Raw genomic sequence first — 27,276 nt, forward strand, 5'->3', positions numbered from 1 at the left:
TGTAAACTTTCAGAACAGAAACTAAATTAAAAATTATCATAGTTGATTACAAAGCTGTTGGCATTTATATATTACAACGCTGTGAAATGCATAAAAGCTTAAAATCCTAATTCGTCCTACTCGGAGCACATTGGCTCCATTCTCTGAAAGTGCAGGTTCGTGGTGGGTGAGTCCTGGCAAATATTCTAGTTCAAGTGTTTTCCTCACACTAATATATGGAAACGTAATAAGCAATTCCAAGAGAATAAAGTAAGCATTGTTGTAAAACTTGCATTTTTTCTACATTTAGATCATATCATTTCTGCAGATTCTACAGCTCGAAAATAACAAAACTTGCTTTAGATATATTTATCCATTCTTGTCATAAATGTTAGGGAGAGGTGGGGGAGTAAATGAAGGGAAGTTTTTTTCGTCGGACCCTTAATGGTGTCGCCATATAAAATGATATTAAGTAAATGTGTCTGTTGGTCTAAAGGTTTATTTAGTACTGGGGTTTAAATGAGCATTTGTTTGGTTTACGTATCATGCCTCTTGTTACCATATTACACGTGCGATGAAATCTCCTGACGGTGATAACTAATGTTAAAACTGTTCTGTGACTTTGGATTATGGTAGGGATTACGAGTGAGGTTGGGTGCACATAAACTGGATGTTTATTTTGCCACAGCTCGTCCCAAGGCGTAGCTCTTTCGGGGAGGATGGGGGTGGGGAGGGGAAGTAAATTCTCTTGTGGGCCAAATATCAGCCACCAAAAGAATTAGGTCTGATTTTCATAGCTTATCTCACTGTATATATTAAGGTGGAATTAGCTATATGGCATATTTGAGAGTTTACCGAGAGGTGGTTATGGTGATCATTTTTGCCGAGTTATTTCGAAATTCGGCCATATACTACAAAATTCTGCCCTGGGCACAAAAAAACTTGTATGCACTGTAGTTTATAAAATCTACAACCTTAGCTAACCAAGTGTAATCTCGACATTTAGGCTGGCGGCAGGCTTTTTGCACATGACATATCATTTTGTTACACTGGTCATTTGCTAGACAGTGGAATTCTTGCAGAAATACCTATGTACCTACGCGATTATCGCATTTTTACACATTTTCATTTTTAAGTTCTCATTTATTGAAACGGTGTTATCCTGAATGCTTATAAAATTACATATGAGGAAGCAAATCCATCTGTTTTCTTAAAAAGTATGCTAGTGAAAAAGGTCTAGATACGCCGCTTTTCATGGAATTATCATTGAAGGTTCCATGTGTACCGCCGTATGAATACATCTCCGGATGTCTCTAAAATTGTTTTCTGTACTTGAAGCAAGTGTAAATGTTGAGTTCTGCTAAACCCGGGGCTAGGGGGCGTGGACGGTAGCATGCAATTCCACTGCCGTCCATGAACAGGCTCAATCAACCGAGCATGCCACATTTTTATGTTTTTGAAGTTTTGAGCGACCTGTGGAGTTTCCACATTTTCTGTTAGATGAATGAATTATATGTTTGTGCAATGCGACACATTTTAATTATAAAAAGCAAAGTGTTCTTGTGAGTAGAAGCACGTTAACGCTTCCGTAAGGAGAAATGTCATTTATTTTAGGTAATTTGCACTTTTCATAAAATTTATGGCCCGTTACGTCTTTATAAATGTAATAAAGGAAACTTGTTTGACGCAGATTTAACAGGATATTCTAGAAAAACTCGTTTACGGACTAATACCGTTGTTTATAACGCTGACCTTTCTGTCAGAACAGTGAGTATTGTTTTGTTGACTAATTAAAGCAAAAACAATTACATGAAATAACAATGAAAATTAGGATAGATAATTGAATTAAAAGCATTTAACTATTTAGTCAGTAACGAACATTTAAAAAAAAAGTCTGTACAATTTAAAGTATAAAGGATATTAAAACAATGAAAAAACACTGTACTAATCATTTTTTTAAAGTCTTGGAATACATTGATTGTCTGAGAACTTTGTAGGATTAAATGCTTAAATATTAACAATATTTACAATCTTATTAACAAAACTAACCAAAATCAGAATAACAAGAAAACAGCCTAATTCTTAATTTTGCTTTAAACATTTCTCATAAATGCAAATAAACCATAAACGATATGACATGTCAAGTAAACTGGCAAATGCTCTGGCAATTTAAAGGCACTGACCTCCAGATTTTGGCTAAAATTACCTTTCTTGGTCATATTATGAACATTATAATATGAGTTTTTGTTTATAAACTATTTTAAAAATGCCTAATGAAGAAAAAAAGATGACCGCGCCGGGAATCGAACCCGGACTGCCGCGGCAATAGAGAAGTTTTATATTATGAACATTATAATATGAGTTTGTGTTTATAAACTATTTTAAAAATGCCTAATCAAGAAAAAAAAAAGATGACCGCGCCGAGAATCGAACCCGGACTGCCGCGGCAATAGAGAAGTTTTCTGTTTTCGTTACCAATACCGCTATAGACGAGTTAGTGTATAAAGTGTGTTAAATATAGATATTTATAATCGAGGCAGTTTACATCGAGTAAAGCGTTACAAACGCTTTTCGATTTTCATCGTAAAAAGTAGTAAAAACAACAAATTCTCATGTCTTTTCGTAACATATAGTCTGTCAGTAACTAAGTTCCAAAGCATTCTTAAGAAATATAGCAGTTGTTTCCAGATATCTAGAAAAAAGTTTTTAAAAAATTGTATCGAACGATCTGGAGGCCAGTCCCTTTAAATTTTATTTTCCAATTCTATCGTTAATGTGCATGAAATATTTCTCAAAAAATACACAGTCTACTTTTCTGTAGAATATATATATAACCCTTAAGAATTAAAACTTACCCTGAACGGGAACAAAATATCGTAAAATTTTAAAATGACTTCACACGCTCGCTTAGATTTTCTTTAATCACATACTTTAATCACATACTTTTTCGCTGTGTAAAAAAATGTTTTAAGGTGGTACCATATCCACCCTAAAGGGCTCGAACATTGGGGTTGCTTTAGTATAAAAAATGTTTCTAAAAAGAGGGATTTGTCAATGGCATCAGTACATGACTGTTTTGATAAAATATTCACATGCAAAATATTATAACTATAACAAATGGACTATAAATCACATGAGGTCTTTAATGTAGGGATAATTCATGTTTTTTCGTGTTATATCATCTGCAGAATCCCGAGGGATTGAGTGGTGTCCGAGTCCATTAGGGCGAGGGTACCAACGTATCTCGAGGGATTCTGAAGATGTTATAGCATGCGCTAACGCTATTCTAGCATAAAACACGTAAAAACTAATAAATGAATATATTGTCCCCAAACGTCATTAAATTACCATGAAGCGACGGGAAAGCAGGCGCTGTTTTATCACATTGATGTGATTCCCTTTTTGAATTATCTGTTTTTGAGCCATAATACGTTTACGCTTTGCCATGTATGTGCATATATAAAAGGTATTTTAACAGCACGTGAGCACGAGAATCACTCTTTTAAAACACGTTTATCCTCCTGTTAAAACACCCCCGAACAATGACAAGAACATCAGTTTTATGCCACAATGATTGATATAATTCTTTCTTTCTCTCTCTCGAAGATGTTAGTAATACGACTGCTGTTGCTTTTCTGTCCTCTGGTGACATGGTTTGCACATGCGCAAATGATGGGCAGATCCTGTGCGGGAAAGAACATGATGGAGATTAGAGCCATTATTATGCAGGCAATAACTAATGCCAGAGATTCTCTCGCCCGCCAAAAACAGCTGAATGAGTTCTTTAGTAAAATAGGTAGGTTTCTGTACCAATATTTTTAAAATATTATAGTTAGAGCAAAAAAAGTCTAACATATATAACCGTGTTCTAATGGTACAGTCAATAAAACAATGGCAATGTCTGTTTTCGCAAATTAATCAAAAATATCTTCTTTTCTTCCACATACATTATAAAAATTTTTAAGAGTAGACGTTTCCTCATTTATACCATATTGCATTTTGTTATTGTCAGTTACAGTCGGTAGGTTTTGTAAGCAACGAGTCTTTGTTCAGAAACGTGATGTATAGCTTTACTGTAATGCAACAACTTCTAATAAACATATTGCAGACATATATGATTAATGTACGCCAAATACACCATAATTTTATTTATTACTAGGTCACGATGAGGCTATGAACACAGTACCATACACGCCGAAAACGTACCATCAACATTATGCCGCTTTCTCACATCTCAACTTGCCGGCATCTGTGCAAGTAGACAGTGGTTTCATTGTTCAGCACGCAACGAAGGAAATTACTCAAACGTGGGTCTTTAAATAGAAAGTATAAATACGCACATATATAATTTATCTGTTAAATTAACAATATAAAATGTTCCGAATGTCTTGCTAAATGCCAAGCGACAACGTGCTTGTTTATGTCATGAATTATTTATCTATCTCAGTTTAACGTTGACAGTATAACTGATTATGAAAGATTGTACAAAATTACATAAGAAATGACGCAAATGCAAAAGGACATCTGGCTGATAGGTTTGGTTCTACTCATATGAGTTCGAGACTCGGGACCAGGGATAAATGGGTCCGGAAATACACAAATGTACGCTGCTCTAAATAATTTATTGCCAACGACAAAGACGCTGGCCTGCGTAGTCAATTTCTCATTCCAATTGCCAGTGCATAGAACAACAAAAATAATGAAAGGTGAACTGTAGATAAATGATTTAAACATCAAAAGCAGTCTTCTAAATTACCTGGAAATACACAAATATGCGCTTCTCAAATTATTTTATTGTTACCTGTGTTATCAATTTCTGTAAGGCGAACTCATTGTGAAAATAAGCTGGTAAATCAAAATTTGAAGAGAGGCCTATCCATGTGGTTAGTTATTATAGATAGTGAATTATGAATAAGTATTACGAGTAAAGACTGGGCCATTGGATATGGTTTATTTGAGGTTTATTGGATGAATAATGCATAAACATGATACAATAAGACAAGGCTACAACAAGACTACAAAAGACGATAAGATTACGACTACGGAGGACAATACGGGACATACATTATAAAAACATATAAAGAACAATGTTTACTTGACCTTGCGACAGTGGAAACAAAAATGACAACAAATTTTTATTAACATTTTTCCAGTCTCGGTGTTAGCCCTGAGGAATTGTACCAGTGTCCTGGTGTACAGGAAATCTGGCACGAACTTATTTCACCATTCTGTATTCGTCGTGACGCAATCTGTGACGTCACTGCTAAATATAGAACTATTGACGGATCATGCAATAACCTTCAGAATCCTCTTTGGGGACGTTCTAACAGACCCCATCTGCGCTTTTTGAAACCTAAATATATGGATGGTAAGTGACAACAAATTTCTGTCGAAAATAATTCATTTTCAGAAAACTAGGTCAAAACTATTAATTAAAACAAAAAAAAAAAAAAAAAAAGAAATACAACAAAACAAAACTATTAATTGCCACTCTGTCTTACATGAAAAAAAGCCATTTCCTGATGTTCATCTCAGTGGTGATGTCAGTGTCTGAATTATTTTCTCTAGATAATCAAAGTTAAAAAAAAGCTCTACAACCAACCAGTATTAATTAATAGATGAGCTGATTTTAAACAATGCGTGTTGAGATCAATGCCATATTGATATTTCCTGTATTTTTAGCGAAGTCACGGTAACAAGTCTACCTCTTTTTAAAGATCTATATCAAGGAACTTGTACGTTTGATGATGCCAGTGTCAGATGTAGAGGATATTTGTTTATTTCAGTATAAATTCGAAATACCTTTCCCGAGTAGATACCAGATGCAATATTTTCACGAGTGGCTTGGCCTCTCGTGAAAATGTAAGATATTGTGTTTATTAGTGAAAAATATTCTGATCTTACATGTAAAATAAACATTTTTTTTATTCCATATTTTGACTAAATTAAAGCATAACACTATAATCTGTGTAAAATCAGTCAATTCCAATAAACAATTTACACAGACAATATTATGCTAAACAATTTATACAGACAATATTATGCTAAACAATTTACACAGACAATATTATGCTGAATCTAGGTGGAAGTTTTGTTCATATATCTGTGAAAGTTCAGTCCGACTTTTTTTAATTTTTCAAATAGTAGAGCTATTGTCATAAATATTTCGTCGGCGTCAGTGTAATGAAATGCTTGCTATTCACATATCTTCAGGTTGATGAAATGACTGCTCTGAGACAGATTTTCATACCTGTTACTTGTACCATACAAATGTATGTCCCTTTTAATATAACAACATATGGGTCTATAAATTTTATGCATGATGTAGAAAACTCGCGCTGTATTTCAGCAGAATAAAAATGACAAAAAGCTTCAAATGCATTCGTTAAATCACACGCTGTGCTCATTTGTATTTACTCCAGATATAGGTTTACCACGTCAAACAAGTGTTGCCGGCGGAATGTTACCTAGTGCAAGGACTGTCAGTAATGTTGTACATCACCAAGACCCTTGCTGTCCCCTGAATGAAAGAGATCTCAGCCTATATGTGATGCAATGGGGACAGATGATTGACCATGACGTTACAGACACAGCTATTGCACGAGGAGCTAACAATTCTACAATAATCTGCTGTAACCTGCCTCAAAAACTTCTTATGCAACGGTAATTTATGATGCAAGCATGTATTTTAGTATAAAAATTCTATTACCAGACCGTTAGTATTAACGGATCCCGTAGTTATTCACGGATACACTGAATCTTGTTGACCTATTATTTCATTGTCTTTACTTGTGTTTTAAGGCACGCATATGGCAGAACTGTTTAATGCTCTTTGTTCTATCAGTTGACCTTGTACTCTTGTAATAATACCTGGTAAAACAACGTAAAACAATTGACTGGTTGACCTTTAGATACCATTGTTATAAGTTATAAGGTATTTATAAGGTATCTAATAATGTGTGGATATTAGCCAGGTTAACAGCCCAGGTACCATTTTAGCTAATTCTACGACCTATGATAAAATATCTAAATAACTTGTGTGTGGCTGCCTGGTTAACTGCTCAGATACCATAGTAATCATTTCTACATACAATGATCAAATATCTAATAACTTGTGTGTGGCTGCCTGGTTAACGGCTCATATACCATTGTAATCATTTCTACATACAATGATCAAATATCTAATAACTTGTGTGTGGCTGCCTGGTAAACGGCCCAGATACCATTGTAATCATTTCTACATACAATGATCAGATATCTAATAACTTGTGTGTGGCTGCCTGGTAAACGGCTCAGATACCATTGTAATCATTTCTACATACAATCATCAGATATCTAAAAACTTGCATGTGGCTGTCTTGATAACTGCCCAGACACCATTGTAGTCATTTCTGCATGTAATGATCAAATATCTATTTACTTGCTTGTGGCTGTCTTGTTAACTGCCCAGACACCATTGTAATCATTTCTACATGTAATGATCAAATATCTAATAACTGGTGTGTGGCTGCCTTCTTAACTATTCAGACACCACTGTAATCATATTTACATGAAATGATAAAATATCAAATTAACTTGAGCGTCCCTGCCTGGATAACTGATCAGATACCGTCGTATTCATTTCTACATGTATTGATCAAATATCTAATAACTTGTGTGTTGCTGCCTGGTTAACTGCTAAGATACCAATGTTCCGCACTATTCCATACTAATGGAATTTAAAATATTATGAAACAGTTGTCCCCCTTGGAAAAAAGAATGCCATTTTTAAGGAAATAAATAAATAAAAAAAAAACAGTTTACAAATTTGTAAAAAAATGTTGAACCTATTTGATCCTAGTTTTATGAAATTTGAGGACTGTGACATTTTTGCAAATGCATAGGATATGTAACATTTCTTTAAAAATTAAGAACTTTTAAAGGTGTTAAACTGTTCAGAAGTGTGGTTTCTTCATGCAGCTTGTTCCGGAATGCAAGGCATATTTCAATTATTTGACAATTGTTTTGCAGAATAACAAACATGTTTTATATTCTGCTGAACTTTAACATAAACAACCTTTTCTGTCTACGTCGAATTCGTTTTAACAAAAGGTGGGCCAAATCGCTAAACCAAAATGTACACATGTTATTTATGTGATTGTTTTCAGATCTGAATGTTTCCCGATTGATATAAAGCCTAATGATGCGAGATTTGAAGAATCGTGTATGAACTTTGTCCGGTCTGTCGCTGGACATAGCGATAATTGTGACATAGGTAACTAACGTTACACAGAAGCAGTCAAGTAGCTAGTATGTGTTCTAAATTTAAGCGCTAAACTGCGATACTGCTGTCAAACACTGTTGGGATATTTTACTAAATTTGTCATTCTTGATTTACATTTGGTTTTAAAATTTTAGATTAATCTAAATCCTGAATTTTATTGATATTTATTATTGTATATAATGTTAGCAGAGCATTACATATCGTACCTTGTCCTACCATTCCGTGAGTCAGGGATCTTTTGGTCTGAATTGTTTTTGTCATTCTTGCTATCCAGATTCTTTGGAACATAAGAAGGATTAAACATGAGGGTTTGTGGGGAAATAATTGGCTTAAACTAAAAAGTGGTGTTTTCTTCCAATGACTGTTCCTTGGCGGTGTCCTACTGTTCCTTATTTGTTTGTTATGTCATTTTGTTTTACTTCGTCATTGTATTTAGGTATTTAATAAACATTGTAGCGCATTTCTCAAATTTCAAAAAAACGCATTCAAACTATACCCTATGCAATGTATCTGTACATGTACTGTAAAATCATTAAATTTCGTGGACATGAAATTTCGTGTTTTTGGTCAAAACAGAAATTTCGTGGGGATATGAATTCGTGGATTTCAACTTTTGAATATAAAATGAAAGGGAGTTTTACTTGTTCGTTGGGATTAAATTTCGTGGATTGAGTCAACCGCGAAATCCACGAAAATTAGTCCCCCACGAATATTAATGATTTCACAGTATATGATTTATATACACAGAAATAAATAGACAAACTAAAACAAATATGTACATCAGGGATAAGCGGAAGAAATAAAATCATAGAAGGGCGCCTGGTTAGAATGCTGTCTGTGGCAAAATAATCACTGATGAGTTTAACCTGATCAGTAGTGCACAACTCTCTCTCTCCCTCTCTCTCTCTATCTCTGTCTGCCTGACATGTTCCAAAGTTAAATGGAAGTAACATTTACCAGGTAAATCCCACACAAAAGCTTTTGTGACAAAAATACGTGTAAAACACAATATGAGTATATAAACAACAAAATCTAACGAACCAAATAGACATGTACTCAATGCCTTTGTAGAAGGCATGGTAACAAGAAAGATTTCATTACGGATCCAACGAATTAGACCAAAGCAGGCTTAAGAACCGATTTATGATATACATACATGTATACACAGGAACTAGAAATATTAATTGTATTTTGTTAAGAAATATCTTGTTCTTACAATAGTTAAATGTCCACATACACATTTAAGTTCAAAGTATTGACCTCTAAAGACTCATTAACTCCTTCTCAGGTCGGCGAAACCAGCTTAACCAAGCGACTTCGTATCTCGATGCCTCGTTCCTTTATGGACACAATGATGAAGATGCAAACATAATCCGGTCGTTCCGAAATGGCAAGTTGGGATTTATTGTAACTAATGTAAAGTAAAACAACAAAAATACACACAGCAAAACTGAGCTGAACGAAGTAAATCTTTAAAAGGTAAAAACTGAATTTAAAACATATCTAATTACGGACGAGAAGTAGACCATAATATTACAAATACACACAAATGTACTGTAAAATGACAAGTTGAGATTGTCATCCAATTTTGGTTACTAACAGGTCTATGCACTTTTACTGTACCATACCTTTTATAGGCAGGGGAGGTGTAGAGCATTAAACATGTGGGTCAGAATAAAGTACTGTATTTCACTATTAACCAATAAAACTGCTTCAGTACCGATGTAATATGATTGTTTTAGGACGTTCTAGTGATAACCGCCAACATTAGATCGCCACTATTGGATGTACGCACGTATTGAGTGTACAGTATACTGATTAAAGGTTAGTTTTAGTCGGGCCCTCAAGGGTGTTTCTCTTGTTGCTCTGTCTTCTGTAAAGGCATTGAGTACATACGTTTTTGGTTCTTAAGGTTTGCTTTATATATATTTATACAGGAGCATTTTTGTGTTTTACATGCCTTGCCTTTTTGTTTCTATTACGTGTATAATAGATTCACCTGGTGGGGATTACTTTTATTTACACTGTCAAGTGTCTTTGGAACATGGTGTGGGGGTAAGAGTGCGGTTGGGTGCGTACCATAAACAGGTTTAAGCTCCCCAGTGCTGTTTTTGCCACTGACCATTCCAAGGCAGTGCCCCACTGTGTTCCTTTATTTGTTCGTTTTGTCCTCGTATGTTTGCTTTGTATGCGAGTGTGTGTATGTGTGTGTGTTTATTTGTGTGTGTTTGTAGTGTGCACGTTTGCGTGCTGCGGGTTTCGTTTTGCGGAGGCTTTATTTTTGGAACATGACATTTCCTGTTTGATATATGTCCTTGTTTTTAGGTTTATTTAATAAAGTGCATTCAATGCGTGCGTACGCTCAATCTTATGATAACGCAAACTGTCTCGTTCTGGACATGTTGCAGTTTGTCAAGTCTGCTGCTTGGAATACCACTAACAACTGACCATTACCGTTTTGAGGCTAACCTTCCGTGAGTGTTGTTTTAAAATTCATCAAGGCTACTTTTGTTTCAATATTTACACATTACATGGAATGAACTAATTCCATTGTAGAACATGTGTACATGTTTCGAATATAGTGGATAGCAAATAGAAACGACGTTCCCATGTGTAGTTAATTAGACAAATTCGTACATAGTTAAATTGTAAGATTATGTAACAATAAAGGTTAATACCCTAGAATGAAGTAAAGTTTGACATTGCATAAATCATTTAAACTTTATTGCGTCTAACTCTAATTCAGAAATATATAGTGCAGTGTAATAAACTAGCAGCCTTGGTCAATACAACAGTTCGGTGTCAATAAACATATAAATTTCGAATATATATGACTGTTTCCGGTTAATTTTATTGACTTTTGATTGTCACAAATGAGGTTGTAGGGCAGTAAATCATTATCATTTGCATTTACATTGAAATAAGGTCATTCATGTGTCGACGAATTTATAAACTGGTATAATAAAGGACCTGGTATTGGTCGAAGAAATCCTCTATTCGCCGAGGGGAAGAAAAAGCCGAGCTTATCATCGTAAAACATCAGCAATAAGTCTTTTCATTACAATATATTTTTTAAATATAAATAATAAGAAAATTGTAGAATTTAAAAAAGTCAATCAGAACATGTACGTTAGAATAAAAGATACACCATTCAAATAACTAACAAGGTAGCATTAAGAAAAATTAAAAAAAACAAAGTTCTGCCAAAATGTGCCATAACTAAGCCAACAAAAATGCGTTGCTCTGTAAAAAAAGAAATAAGTCTTAAAATTAAAATCAATTTAACAATTAAACAATTAAAGTTATGGCACATTTGCCTTGCACGTACGTTCACTCGTATCTGATTGGTTCTCTTTTTCCACTCCTATTATCTGAAATAATGTGTCAAAATTCCTTGGAAAAAATAAGGAGATTTAATTTACATACAATGGCACAAATACCCTTTACAATATCCTTCTACCTCCCTGTCCCAATAACTTAAGGGTCATGTTAAACCTAGAACGATCCACTTGGTGAAATCTCACCAAAAGCGAAGAAAAATCACAACTTCGATAAGACCTTTTCTAGCAATCATACAAAATTTAGCATGGAAATATGGAAATGTTGCTTGTATGCTAACTAGGATGTCCAGCAAGTCTGATTTCAATCCATTCACAAAAAAAATATTTCAGATATTTTTTGAAATTCAAAATGATGTTTTCGGAGTTCTTTAGAGAGATGTGTAAGATGTCGATAAAATTCTGCTAAAATTCCGTTTCTTTATACAGGAATTTTTAAACTTACTTAATAATCTGTTTAAATGAAAATAAAAAAACAATACTTTATTCTTATAGCGTCTTATTGATAATTATATCATTATTCGTTTTTGAAAGGCTTCAAAGCAGTACCTCAGTGGTTGCAGAGACACAAGCTTGGGTAGGAAATGCACATTTCGTTTGCCTTCATAAACAGATTAAGTCGAGCTAAGCTCCCTATTAGTTTTCGTGGGCGCTTTCATTTTCATTATATAAAACTTTACACTTATTTAAAAGACTTTCTTTACAATACAAGTAAACAAAAATAATTACACCTGATTCTGTGGATCGAATGTTGCCAAAAATATGGTACTACCAATTAGTTGCCGGAAAAAACAGTTTCTACATACAAAAAGGATTTAACATTCTTAATGCATTTTAATGTGGGAACCCGGCCTCATTCTAGACGTAAAATACTTGTGTTGCGTTTGAAAGTGTGATGAGTGACAACAGTGGCTACTATTTAAATGATCTATCAAATATACCAAAAGAAAGGCCAAATGACCATGAGGCGCTAACATGTTACAAGTTACTAAGGTGTTAAAATGTTCTTTTCTGTCTTGAGTTTCATCTCAAGAGACTTCAAAGTGGAACGAACAAATTGTGCGCTTCTGTGAAAGGCCCAATTAAGAATGTAGCCTCACAACCAGCTATCAACCGGGACATGAAAAGCAATGTCGTACAAAGGTCTGCATTTCAATGCACTTATAGTTTTGTTTTGAGCAAACTTTGAACTAATTTTGGTAAGATGTCGTAAACCAAATTTGGTAAATGTCCAGGTAGTTAATCAGGAGTTGTTCGATTTGTTTTTCTGTGCAACTGAACTGTGAGCAAAGTTAAGTCTGATATAGTTGTGAGCGGTAGGATCAGACAAAATGTTTAAGGTAATAAATTTGAAAGACAAAAGGACAGTCAAACACTCTTACGCTACATTATTGGAGATGTCTATCAAGACCTCTCCATAGTGTTGGGTTTCAAACTAGGAGGATTTAGACTAATCTACTAATTTTACGGCGTTAGATTTTACTTTCTAGCGCAAATTACGGTGAGCCAGTCTAAAATGGCCCAGTGCGCTTGCGCACAAGTAAGTTTTGAAATCCGCTAAGACGAAAAGAATTTCTCATTTAAAATAAAGAATATAGTGTAATACTATTGTTACTAATGTTGGAAACGGTTCAGTTATTAACGAAATAAATATATAGATATATATTTACTATTCTTTGTTCGCAGTATTCAAAGATATGCATATGAATAGAATCACATTAAAACGTATTTCGTTCAATTAAAAGAATTTATTGTTTAACTAGCGTGTTCGTTTGCCCGTTTGGAAGATCTGCCGGAATGAGAAGAGTTCTTCCAAGCTTCGATAGTCGGAGATGTTAATCACGTGATCAAAACAAGGTGGCAATTCGACATATAAACTTTACAAACTGATTAATAAACTAGAAAAAATAAAATGTTCAGAATTTCTTTTTCAAATATCACATTATCAATAGGATAATATAGATTAATCATGTTATGACGGAAAATAGCTTGTATTACCTAATGTTTACATGTTTGTTATAACCAACGCTAAATAAAGAGTATCTTATCTTAATAAAAAATCTCTGAAGAAAAAATACATTAGAAAAAAGAATTATATAATTTTTTACTTCCGGCAAACGTCCGTTCGATCGGGATTTTTTCTTCTAAGCTTTTCTAAAGCTCCTCGGAAGCTATTCTCTTGGGCGCAAACGAACGGGGAAGTTGACAAATAAGCATGTCAGGTGAGGTTCTCGCAAAAATGTACAATTCCCTTATAGACCACACCTCCGATAGTTTACATAAGAACTAGAAAACAAGAAACACTTGTGTTTTTGGTATAAGCCGTCTGTTTTAATTTTCCATCACAACATATCATACACTTTTCCAACATTATTTCAAGATAAACATAAATCATTATGTATACATTACAATGCTCAACATAATCAAGAAATTTCGACAAAGCATTAATATCAAATGTATCAAATTCATATTTAAGGTAACACATCTTTCAGCCCTTAATGACTTACAAAAAAATATAAACGTCTATCGTGTTCTGTTCCCAAGGCTGAATGGAGTAAACCTTTCACTCTTACACGCATGAAAACTTCGTGTAGAAAATAAAACGACGCCTATCGGAGTTACTGGACAAAGGGAAATACATTTTCGTCTAATTCATCATTTCAAACGACGAAAATTTCATTTCCCTTATAGACCACCCCTCCGATAGTTTACATAAGAACTAGAAAACAAGAAACACTTGTGTTTTTGGTATAAGCCGTAGGGAACCGACAGACCGACTGAACTAAAAGAACGGGCTGAAAAAGTGCGTAATAATTCTAACATAATTAAACAGAAACTAATGTGTCGTATCTGTTCAACTTGAACATTTAAAGACCTAATGACAGTGAAACTTTTAAGCGCTCATCCACCGAATCCTTAACATAGCCATCTTTGGCCGACTCACTGCGCCATCTACCGTGGCGTTTAAACAACCTGTCCGGAATACCCCTATTAGCGGCAGAGGTAGCACCTCCGGATTTTAAGGAATGTAGACAAAAGCGACTAACATCATTAACATGTGGTCTTATTGCTTCCAAGAACAAAGTCCTATGGTTGCTTTATGCTAAATGCTTTTCACCTGATCTGGTTTTGTAACCAGCCTTAGTTGCTGATGAATGACAAAATATAAAGATATCAGAATCACATTGTATATCAGCCCAGAGAAAATATTCTTCTAAGTTCACAACTGGGCACAAAATAGTTCCTGTTCTCGCAATAAGAATCCATGCACCATCCCGGTACTTGTCAGTCTTACTTGACTCAATAAATACACTCATATAAACTGAATTAAACAAAATGTCACATGTACGTAAATTTAACAGTTCTTCACTTTTTAAGAATCCAGAAAAGAATATTAAACAAGCACAAATCGTCCTCTGATTCTTAAGGTTACCTTCCACAAATAGTGTCTTATAAATCTTAGTCAACAACTCTATAGTAACTGGCTCTTTTTTAACCACAGGCTTAGAAAGTTTACGTTTTGCAGCTTCCAAAATATTTTTAACCAAATTAGAATCAGTCGGAGCAGAAAAATCAAACAGTTCATGAAACCATTTTATACTGTAACAAGAAATATCTTTAAAAATGATGGTCGGCGAATTGTAATAAGGAAAGAAGTTTATGAATTTTTCATCTGACATTCATCTTTCATCTAACATTTTTCAAATTGCAAAACTAAACACCGCACTTTAACAATTTAAATGGTTCCCTTTTAATTTTTCGCAAAGGTTTCTAAGGTTGCAATTTTGTTTCGTTTATCCTTAGACGAATAATTACAGCAGTAGTTTGATGAAGATTCATGAAGCGGTTCATGAGAAGAGGTCATTAAACGTGTTTATATTTTTAGCTAAATTGGTCCCTATCCCCATTTGTAACAAAATAGCAGGATACCTTACGATATTGTTACACATCGAGTTTGATAAAAATCCATTACATTTTAGTGGTTAATGCGAAGAAAGGCATATCTACTTTTAGCTATAGTGGTCCCTAATAGTGCCCAAGTTCCTATATAAATAAATTTGGAAGAGGACCTTATAATGATGCTCCAGACCAAGTATGACAAAGATCCACAAGCTGTTCATGAGACGCTGTATAAAGGCATTTCTAGTTTTAGCTCTAGCAGCCCCTAAATGGGGTCAAATGTCCCAGCTGAACAAAGTTGGCTGCGGGCCTAATAAAGATGCTACAAATCAAGTTTGATTAGAATACATGAGAAAAAACCAATTAAAGGATTTCTTTATTTATTATTTTTATTTATTTCTAAAATAGGCCAACTGATCCCGCTTTAACAAATGCATATTCGCCATTCATGAATCTTTGGACAATGACATCACACCCATAAAAATGTGAAGGTCAAGCAAAACATACAATTGTAATTATTTCAACATTTCTGTTTCATAAGCAAAGTTTGATCGTAATCATATCACATAGATAAACTGTATGCAGCGTACCTTCATTTCAGTGTAATGAGATTCAGTCATTATATAGCATATATATAATGAAACAGATTTCAACTGAGTTCAATATTTGCATACCATACTTAAGAAAAATATTCATATATAATAAATCAGTTATTAATTTATAACAAATATATCAAAGCAAACAAGTACTCATTTTTATATGCAATCTGAATAAGTCACAAAAGCAAAAAACCTTTTCATATACAGACGACAATTGTAACAAGGAAAATCTTTTAAAAAGCACTTCTCTACATAAAAGACTCTTATAACAATCTTATTCATGTGATACGCAGACCCTATTCAGCTCTTTCTTTAATTTGATATATGTTGGTATTTGAACAGGTTTTTATCTTATTTATTAAACTTACTTATCATTTTGAGATTTATCAATATTCTTGCTAAATATACTGAGCCAAAGTTAGCTTTAAAACTGTGAACAGCGTCGTTTAGGATAAACGCTTTGTCTACATTTCACTCAGCGTAGCACAATCAACAGAGTGAAAGAAATTGACACTCTCGTCCAATCAGATAGAGTGTTGCATAAAGCTTCCATTTTGATAAATTATCTATAATGCGTTATCAAGTAGTTTGATTTGCAAACTGAAGTCACGTGGCATAAGAAACGAAAACGAATTTAGACGGCGTCGCCGAAAAAAAAAACAGACAAGTATCAAACAGGGAATGTCACGCACCAATAAACCGCGTTAATAATAGAACTAGGCGAATTTGTCGACTGAATTAAGGAAGCCAAATACAATGCCACATGAAACGCCTTGGCAGGCAAGGTATCCTTACTGTTAAGTCCATTACTCAGAGCCCAACATCTCCAACGTTTGAAACCACGTTTGTAACTTGCACACGTGTTCTCTGCCCGAGACGCTGTGAGTAAATCCGGCAGCAAGGAGATCTTGTCCACCAAGACGTCAGGTAGCTCTTCAATGTTCTCAGCATAGCACTGAAAAAATAGAGGTAAAAGGAAACAAAATTAAATAAAATTGCCTGTAAGTTACATCAACATTTTAACAGTTAACGAATGCATAAAACCAAAGATGCATTCTAAATTCCTATGCGCAGATACCCGCACATACTAACTAACATGCCGATACCGGCACATTATAATATGGCATACGCCTTTAAACGTCACACACGTGACATCATAAATCTAGCAATTATAACTGCATACTATACACAACAGTATATTCTATTAACATAACCCTATGTACAGATGCCCGCACATAGTAACACTACGCCGATATCGGCACATTATAATATGACATACGTCTCTGAACGTCACACACGTGATGACATAAATCTAGCAATTATAACTGAATACTACATACAAGTGTATTTTATAACATAATATTACGTACAGATGCCCGCACATAATAACATTACGCCGTAACCGGTACATTATAATACGGCACACGCCTCCCTGACATTACACACTTGACATAGAATGCACGTGAAAATTCATAACAAAATTGTTATTCTTTAAAGCTAATATTTAAAGCAAGCATATTGAATTTTAAGTCTTCATTCCCAAACATTCCTGTACCATTTTGCATGGTATACAGGAATTTTTGTCAGTAGATAAATAGAACCAGTCTCTAACAAACTTCCTAAAGTTACCATCAAAAGTACATAGTAATGGCCAAAAAACTGGCGGATTTCCATTCAGGGACAATGAGAATATCTCGAGCTTTACAACTCTGCATTTTCTTAAGAACTTTTGCTACAAGTATAAGGGGTGGCACATACAACCCAAACACACGACCCCAGTCATAGGTAATAGCATCAACACCTGCTGACCTATAACACCAGAATCTTGAATAAAACACGGGTAATTTTGCATTATGTTCAGATGCAAAAAAAATCTACATCTAATTTCTCCCACCTAGACTGTATCATAGCTAAGATATTGAAAACGATAGACCAGTCATCTACCTCAACTATCTTAGACAAGCAATCTGCTTTGGCATTTTCGTCACAAGGGATCCATTCCATTTCTAAGTGAATTGAGTGTACCGAGGAAAGATTGAAATGTTTCATAGCTATGTCCTGCAAATCTGGTTTCATAGACCCCTTTTGAACAATGCTACACACACTAGTGTTATCTGTAAACCACTTTACCCTCTGGTTACTGAGGATATGAATTAACGACCTGAGTACTCTATATACTGCACATAACTCCCTCCATGCGGAGGATCGAACACTCTCGTCTGCTGACCAAGTTCCGTGGGATACCCCATTAATAGTCCCAACTTCGTACCCGGCATAAGCCGTGCCCGAAGCATCACTGTAAATAATTTTTGAGCATGCACCAGACGAATGAAGATATTTGACATTCAGTGAGCTTAAGGTATTTTCCCAAAATGATAACTGTTGTAAGCTGGGTACGGACACTTTAATGTACGAGTTCCAGGTTCGAGCTTGTAGAACATCCATACTCAAATATCTGGTCATAATCTGTGAAACAGGACCGATAACTATAATCATGGAAATTATTTGGCCTATAAAGCTATCTATAGACTCTGGATTTACATTTAATTTCGCGCAAAGTACTCAAAGCTTTGTCTAACCTCCGTTGCGGAATACGTACAGTGTAATCTACTGTATTTAGAAGCGCACCTAACCATTCAAGTATCTGAACAGGTTGCCAAACAGACTTATCAAGGTTGGGTATAAGGCCCGAATCTAGCAAATCTTGCTTTATATCAAAGGCTAATTTTGCAGTATAATCATATATACTGGCAGTGCCAAAACCGTCGTCCAAAAACGTTAATAAATAAAGTAAATAACCTTTTTCCCCTCACCTCGCCATTTTTTAATTAAAGGGCGGGTAAATTTAGTAAACAGATACGAGGCTACCCCTAGCCCAAATGGGAGGACCAAACTTTTATAATAACATAATGAACCAGACTCATCAACAAATGAAAACCCTAAGTATTGTGTGTGATCGTATAAAATGTCCAAAAAATGATATGCAGAGTGTATGTCAAATTTAATCATCCAACTATCCTTCTCTAAGTACGTAAGAGCAAGTCTTAAATCTTCATATTTAACAGACTGCTTCCAAACATGTTTGTTAACCAATCTCAAATCTAGGATCAAACGTTTCTTTCCGCTATTTTGAACAGGGACAGATAAGGAATTGACAATTGTGGGTGCTTTACTACATTTTTCAATAAAACCTCTGTCTAATAAATTTTTTACGGCTTCCGTAACAAAAGAACTTTCCTTTAATGCAGACGAATTATTGTTCAAAAATGATATACCTGGTAAAGAATAAAAAGGAATTCTATAACCATATTTAACTGTGTCTAAAATAAATTGACTAGCACCTATTCTATTCCAAAAAATCTAAATGATTTCTCAGTCTGTTATTAACAATAATTTCCTTCTGACCTTGTTCGTAAACAAAAAAGTCATCCGTGAAACGGTCATTATCATGTACAAATGATCTAAAAATAGAATACATATAATTGTTAGAGTAGTGTGCATGTTTTGGAAAGAGTGCATAGCAATCCACGTCGTAAGGCCAAACAGTTGTGTCAAAGTAGGTCAAATAGCTTGGGAAGTCTTTGATGATACCCAATATTCACATTTTAAACACTCCTCTTATATTAGTGCTTATACGGGAAAATCGAAGGTTTTTCCGTCTAAAGATAATGTGTACGTGTATATATGTCAAAGTAAACCTATATACCGTTCAACTTGGGAATATGTTCTATACCTTCACCGGTTGTCCTGTCTATCCCATAATTCCCGGAACTGCTGACGACATTCGACAAAATAAAGTTTCTCACGAACAATCATCAGCAGACAAATTATTCTTATTCTTATTCTGTCGTATTTTAACGAGTTGAAAATTCGCGGTATTAGATGAAATCGGCCTTACTCGGGTGTCTTTGTAACGTTTTTTTTTTGATGATTCAAGCGTCCCGCTTACAGTTTCCAATATTGAATAAAAATGTGCATTATAGTAGTGTTTGAAGAACAAAATCATCGCCAGTTTAATTTTCAATGTAGAAAAGCATGAAATTATTCTCGGTACGACAATAACAGTCTTTACGGTATTGCTAATTTAACAGTCTTTACAGTAGTTCAGGTCTCGTGATTATCGTGCATTTGTGTATTGGGTATATATATACCATTACAACGTAACTTTAATTCATCTCGAGGTTAAATATTTGGCAGTGAAGTTTACAATAGTGTACGTGAATTATTTTCTTTATAATGAATCAGGAAGAAGGAGCGAATTTTCAGCCAGAAGCTATTATTTGTGTACTTTGATGAGACTTTAATAAACAATAAAACCTATATACGTAATTATATTTTCAGTTTAACATAATATTTGCAGTTAAACATATTTGAGAATTATTTTCTTTCCTTGTCACTTGTTATTTTTAATAAAAGGGTAAAACATGAAAAAAAAAATAAAACCTAAAATGTTGGCCGAAATGAACACAGATGGTAATTATTAGGTGTAGATTCCTCCTTCATTATGAAAACACGTGTGCATCTGTTCACTGTTAATTAATAATCTAATTAAGAGATAAACATCTTTTTGGCGTAAAACGGCACACAATAGAAAACTGTTATCAAATTAATCTTTAAACGGCATTTAAGTTTAGTACTACATAATATAATTAAAGCCATTTCGATTTCGGAAAATGTAAGAGCATTTCAGGCAATTTCGAAATAATGATTTTGCTGCTGATTTCAAAGAGCATCAAAATCATAGCCAGTATCTTGTAAATTTTCTTAATGTCGTTTAAATTCACTGATACAATCCGCTACTTTGACGTAGATCACGTGTTTAAATTCAAAAGCTTATATTAAAACATCTGCACGTGTTACGATGTCATACCTTTCATTCTTTCATGCCGTGATTAGGATGGCAACATACGTGTCACTTTAAAATTTAATCAACACAGTTTTAATTCTGCGTACACTGATTTAAGGCACATGACCATAAAATTTATAATGCTAATATCTTGTCAATACAATAGGCTGTCCCGTGCCACGAAGATATACATGTATACAAGAAATAGGATGTTACTTGACCAAAATGACACTTTTAAAAATCTTGAATTCAAATTAAACTAATTTACTGAAACACCAAATCATTTTGTCAAAATATGTCATAATAAATATTTTATTTTCGACTTTTTTAAAACATAACTCAGTATTTTCAAAGGAAAATGCCATGGAAAAAAGTAAAAACTTTTAAAAGAACATTTGTCAGTCGGAACGCACCCAAAAGTCATGCTAAACTCTGTTATATAATTATAGGCCTACATATATTTCTATTCTGACACGGCTCTATCTTATCGTAAAACTTGGCGCTTTTTTGTCAATGTACAGAAAGCGTTGAAACCCTGTTTTTTAAGGAATTTTGAAGCAAGAAAGAAATAACTTATTTCATAATAAAATATATATCTAGAATGTGCACGACGAGGACTTTCCAAATATATCCGGGATGGTATTTTAACTTTTACTTTTACTTCAAAAATACTTAGTAAAAACAGGTTTATCGTCTAATTCAGCCAAATATATATAGAGAGTATATTGAATTTGAGAGACATTTTTCAAACGAATTTTGAAGCAACCAAATATTGACTTATTTTGAAGGAAAATACACCAACATAAAGGTATTGAATTGCTTTTTAAGGAAATATCCGGGATGGTATAATAGAATAAATAGAAATGTGTAATTTATGACATTTTCTATGGTAAATGTATCATTTTCCTATATAAATCCATGTAAGTTAAGGAATAAGATTAAATTTTATCAGTTGCGCTGTCTGATGGCTTGTCTGATTATTTGACGTAGATGTACTGATAAGATCGCCTAAGAGGAGAATTGTTCAACATGTTTTGAAAAATCAAGTCGTAGATGAACTGAAGGGCTTTTTTGAGACAAAATTAAAGGAATTGAAGAGGGATTTCCACGCTGACACAGAATGGGTGGCAGAATCTACCATAAAGAAAGTAAGACTTGACAATAGTATTTTTTTAAAAAGTCTTTCTAACAGAAAACAGTTTATTTTCAAGAAATGAATTAGATGATATTTTGGATAGCATTGACAAAGCAGTCACTCTGAGAGAAGCCTCTAAGGCTCACGAGTTCACAGCGAAAGCCAAGGCTAAATTTAAACATAGAAATAAGCTGATTCGAATTGCTGACACTTCTCCAGCCGGGTGTCTACAATTCAAGAATATGAATTATATGAGGTGGCTAGTGATTCCGACGACGACCGCCGTATCAGAAAGGCTGAAGAAAGAGCCAAATTAAAAATAGAGAAAATAAGTCATTCTGATAGCAAAGCTGATACTTCTTTCAGCAATTTTCAGTCCTTTCGGAACTTTCGACGTGGAACCGGAAGTGTTTCAATGGCGGGAAGATTCACCAACAGAAGACCTGTCGTCTGCTACATATGTGGCCAATCCGGGCACTTCGCTTCAGGATGCGGCGCAGAATTCACTTTCGGGTAACGACAATACATGTTTAGACGAACGTTGATTATACGTTTAACGTTTCAATTTATAAAGTGAGACGAAACTTTCAAATTCACTTCGATCTGTATATTGTTACACCAGTTTATGTTTTGTTAAATGACTGAGATTACACAAACCCATTCAGTTGAAGTATGAATTTTAGTTTGATAACTGAACTTGAACATATGATGTTTTGTGAAAGTACATATTTATTCAGATGAAAGCTGAATTTCTTGTTAATGACTGAACTTGAATTTATAGATGATTTTAGTTTAAAGTAATGTTTGTACTTACAGGTTTGTTCAAGTGAAAGATAAATTGCTATTTATAAATGCAATTGCACTTATAGACGTCTTTAGTTAAATTACGTCTGAATTTACAGATTTATTGAGATAAAGATGAATTTCTATTTTATGACTGAACTTGAACGTACATATGTTTTCTGAACTTACAGATTTATTCAGGTGGAAAAAAGATTTTCTTGTTAATGACCGAACTTGAATTCACAGATGTTTTGAGTACAAATTAACGTCTGAGCTTACAGATTTATTTAGATGTAAAATGAATTTCTTGTTAATGACTGAACTTGAATTTACAGATGTTTTGAATTATAAGTATTGTCTGAGCTTACAGGTTTATTGAGATGTAAAATGAATTTCTTGTGACTGAACTTGAATTTACAGATGTTTTAAGTTAAAACATATATATGAACTTATACATATATTCAAATGAAAGATCTACTTAATGATTTATTTTTACTTACAGATGTCTTAAGTTAAAAGAACAGATTTATTCAGACGAAAGATCAAATTCTATGTATAATATGTATGATTATACTTAAGCTCGCAGACATAATCAGTTGATAGTTGTTATCTGTTTAATGACCGTACTTACAGATGTATTCAGAGGAAAGTGTTTACTATTCATTGACTGAGATTACAAGATTATTCAGGCGAAAGATGAATTTCCATTTAAAATTGAACTTGCAGAAACATTCAGTTAGAAATTGTTTATCCGTTTAACGAATGAACTTACAGACGTACTCAGATGAAAGATAAATTGGTATTCATTGACTCGTTCTACAGATATATTCATATGAAATATAGATGAATATACTCGAATATATAGATTCTTAAAGATTAACGTTGACAGTTGATGAAAATTGATACGAAAAAAGTTATGTTTTGGGAATGTGTAATTATCCTAAGACAAATAAAAGTATGCTGTTTTTGAAAGCTTTACTATGTTTATGGCTTTTTATATTTCAGACAAGTGCTATTAAGCAGTGTCTGAGTGAAGTTGTGATATTAAGACAAGAGCTATTGAGCAGGGTGTGAGTGTAGTTGTGATTTAAGACAAGTGCTATTGAGCGAGTCTGAGTGAAGTTGTGATCTTCAGACAAGTGCTATTGGGCAGGGTCTGGGTAAAGTTGTGATTTTCAGACAAGTGCTATTGAGCAGTGTCTGAGTGAAGTTGTGATTTCAGACAAGTGCTATTGAGCAGGGTCTGATTGAAGTTGTGATTTTCAGACAAGTGCTATTGAGCAGGGTCTGAGTGTTATTGTGTTTTTCAGACTAGAGCTATTGAGCAGGGTCTCTTTCTTAGTTTTAGACAGGTTTGAGGAATAGAAAGAAGCGTTAAAAGCTGGTTGTAGAATGATACAGAAATGGTATGCAAGGAAGACTTTACAGCCAGGTGTTGAATAAACAGGTTCGAATAATCGAACAGTAAGGTATTTTTGTTCATACAGTCAGTTTTGATTTCAAAGGTATAGGTATATTTCAGTTATATCTAAAGTCTTGTATTCAGGTTTCAAGAAACTTTTCGAATAACATAATTTAGTACTCGGCATATTGAATAACACATTTTGGAAGTAAATTGTATGCCGTATGATAATATGTAAAATTGCAGATAAAATCATCAAAGGTTCCACGTGTTTAGCAATGTTTTATGATTTTATTAAATATGAATATCTCCACAATTATTAAAAATTTATAGGATTATTCAAGAGACACTCAATCAATACAGTGTGTCTGGCCACAGGATGTGATCTATGAGGAGGATTCATCTTTGCTGTTTTATAACATACACAGGAACGGTATAGGGTAACGGTATCAACTAGGTTCGTTAAACTTTACTCTCTTTGTTTTATCTCGATACTTACTGCCAAATATTAGCCTTATTCCTACTTTCTGTGTTTGTTTTATTTCTTACTGTTATAAAAGTTTAGAGAATAATTAATTTACTCTCGAATTTCAGAGAGAGTAAATGAAATTATTCTCGGTACGACAATAACAGTCTTTACGGTATTGCTAATTTAACAGTCTTTAGTGTAGTTCATGTCTCGTGATTATCGTGCATTTGTGTATTGGGTATATATATACCATTACAACGTGACTTTAATTCATCTTGAGGTTAAATATTTGGCAGTGAAGTTTACAATAGTGTATGCCCTACCCACCCTCCCCATATACTTAAGAGGTTTAAAGCATTCTTATCAATCGATCTATAATAGGTTAGATTTTTATAAACGATTTTCTAGTTGTCTGCATCTTTATGGACACTAAGCGAGAATGAAATTATTCTTACCCTAGTATTTTTGATTTTATTTTTATTTTCACATACAGTTCTTTCACGGGCGGAGTTACTCAGGAGGATATGACGTTGATGGTTTTACATTTAATCATTTCTAGAAATAGTTCTTTTTCAGTCCAAGCAGTGCACAGTTACTTGTTACTTTTATTTTAGTTTACTTTGAAATTTTGTTCAATTCTAAGTTAGTTTCGTTTCAGTTTTCCATTCCATTCCAACAAGACTACGACAACCGGAACAGATGAATACTGAATTAAACGTGTATTGTGTTGATATATAATGTAAATCGATACTTACTGCCAAATATTAGCCTTATTCCTACTTTCTGTGTTTGTTTTATTTCTTACTGTTATGAAAGTTTAGAGAATAATTAATTTACTCTCGAATTTCAGAGAGAGTAAAAGTAATTACAAAAAAATGCCAATGTAAAACAAATCCAGACACACTGGCGTAACAAAATTTATTTATATACATAATTTTATGACGTTAAATGTCATAGTCCTCTTTGGTCCAATGGTTAGCATGCATGCTGCGCGAGGTCCGGAGTTCGAGTCCCCACACATACCTTTTTTTTTTCTTTCTTTTTGCTATAAGCCCAGTATATTTGTCACAAATGTTGGAGCAGAAATCATTAATGTGTATTGTTTACCAATGTAAATTTTGAACAAAACTTTAGCTTCAGATTCAAAGGCAGGGAAGAGCATGTGTTGCTTATCTCCCTTTCACAGCCCTAGACGTTTATGAGTTTGGTAAACTAAATTGGGTTTTGACCAACAGAGTTTGTTTTCTTGATAAAATTCTGGTCAAGAACTTCTTACTAGAATGAATTTGAAATAAGAATTTATCATGTCAGTGGTTGTTCTCCCACACAAGAGGTTTTCCATAGCTAATTAGTGGGACAAAATTTGTCCTAAATGATGTCATTTGACAATATAAATGACATTTAAAAGAATCGCAATAGTCTGTGGTTAGGATAACAGGTTTATATAAGTTCAAAAGTTTATTTGTTGGAAGAACATTAGATATCTACATTAAAAATTTATATCACTATTTTCTAATATCCAGCCGAAAAGAGACAAATTTCTATTTAACTGGTTTCTATGATCATAAATAATATGATTAACCCTGGAACAATTTGTTTGTAGTATTAGACCTTCCTGGATACCCCGTATAACAGAAATATTTTAGTTATATAATTAATTCTCATCTTGTGCTGTAGAAGACGTATTTCTTTTTCTTGCATACCAGATGGGGATTTCCGGTATTTTTACCAGTGCTTGAAAATTCCATTACTTTTGCATTGTGTGTAAATATTATATGCTCTTCTACATGGAGGAAATAAAGAATATCTATCTATCTATCTTTGTTCCTGATAGTATATTTCTTGATTCAAAAAACGTTATTTTATCAAATAATCGTAAAACTACGCTGCTTCTGATAAAACAAAACTGGAACTACACAGTTTCCCTTGAGGCTGGATATTCCCATCTGCACTACAACCAGTAAAAGAATCTTATATTCTTTAATAGAATAAAAAAATGCCAAATTGAGCTTTAATTTTATTGTAGTCTAAGAATCATAACAAACTGATATTACATTCAGGAATTATGGATTATCATTAATGCAAAAAATCAAACTTCATACAAAGAATCTGTAATACCAGGTATTGCCATTAATGTTAACACAACTTCTTTTATTTTTATGGGGCACTGTTGGTTTATCAAGAGAACTCTGCCTTTTAGAAAGCAACTAAATTCACTTTTTTTTTATTAATTGTGATGTCCATTTTCTCTTTACAAAGATAAGTTTTAAAAGAATTTTTCTAAGTTTGCTATTAAGTATAAATACTGTCACGTCCGACTTGATATTGCACTCACATAATCTAAATGCCCTGATACCACGAATGTGACGTTACAAAGGATTAATATGTATTTTTAAAACTATTTGTTACGTGTACATGAACTGAAAAGTAACTTTGCATTCCCGGATTCAGACAATTGTATTAGAGAAACGAATTGACAGCAAAGGCATTATCGTTTGGGCCCATCTCGCCGACTGTAAATACTGGACTAGTGGCCTCTGATGCATTTTGAGACTAGATTCT

At 33.8% G+C, this 27,276-nt stretch overlaps 1 protein-coding gene and 1 long non-coding RNA gene across 3 annotated transcripts; both read left to right on the forward strand.

Moving 5' to 3' along the window:
• Nucleotides 1-1,596: 1,596 nt before the first annotated feature.
• Nucleotides 1,597-9,667, forward strand: LOC128559358 (peroxidase-like). Its single transcript, XM_053550687.1, has 7 exons — nt 1,597-1,746; nt 3,586-3,775; nt 4,139-4,286; nt 5,133-5,347; nt 6,402-6,642; nt 8,127-8,233; nt 9,531-9,667. The coding sequence occupies exons 2-7, from the start codon at nt 3,586-3,588 to the stop codon at nt 9,665-9,667; spliced, it is 1,038 nt and encodes a 345-aa protein (XP_053406662.1). The 5' UTR covers nt 1,597-1,746.
• Nucleotides 9,668-21,831: 12,164 nt separating this feature from the next.
• On the forward strand, nt 21,832-25,493 carry LOC128559622 (uncharacterized). Of its 2 annotated transcripts, XR_008372508.1 has the most exons (3): nt 21,832-22,073; nt 22,427-24,290; nt 24,579-25,493. It is a non-coding gene; the product is annotated as an uncharacterized LOC128559622 (long non-coding RNA). The 2 variants fall into 2 exon arrangements; XR_008372507.1 differs by having other exon boundaries at nt 22,427-25,493.
• The last annotated feature ends 1,783 nt before the right edge of the window (nt 25,494-27,276 follow it).

The sequence above is a fragment of the Mercenaria mercenaria genome, chromosome 9 (genome assembly GCF_021730395.1).
Source record: "Mercenaria mercenaria strain notata chromosome 9, MADL_Memer_1, whole genome shotgun sequence".
Lineage (NCBI taxonomy): Eukaryota > Metazoa > Mollusca > Bivalvia > Venerida > Veneridae > Mercenaria > Mercenaria mercenaria.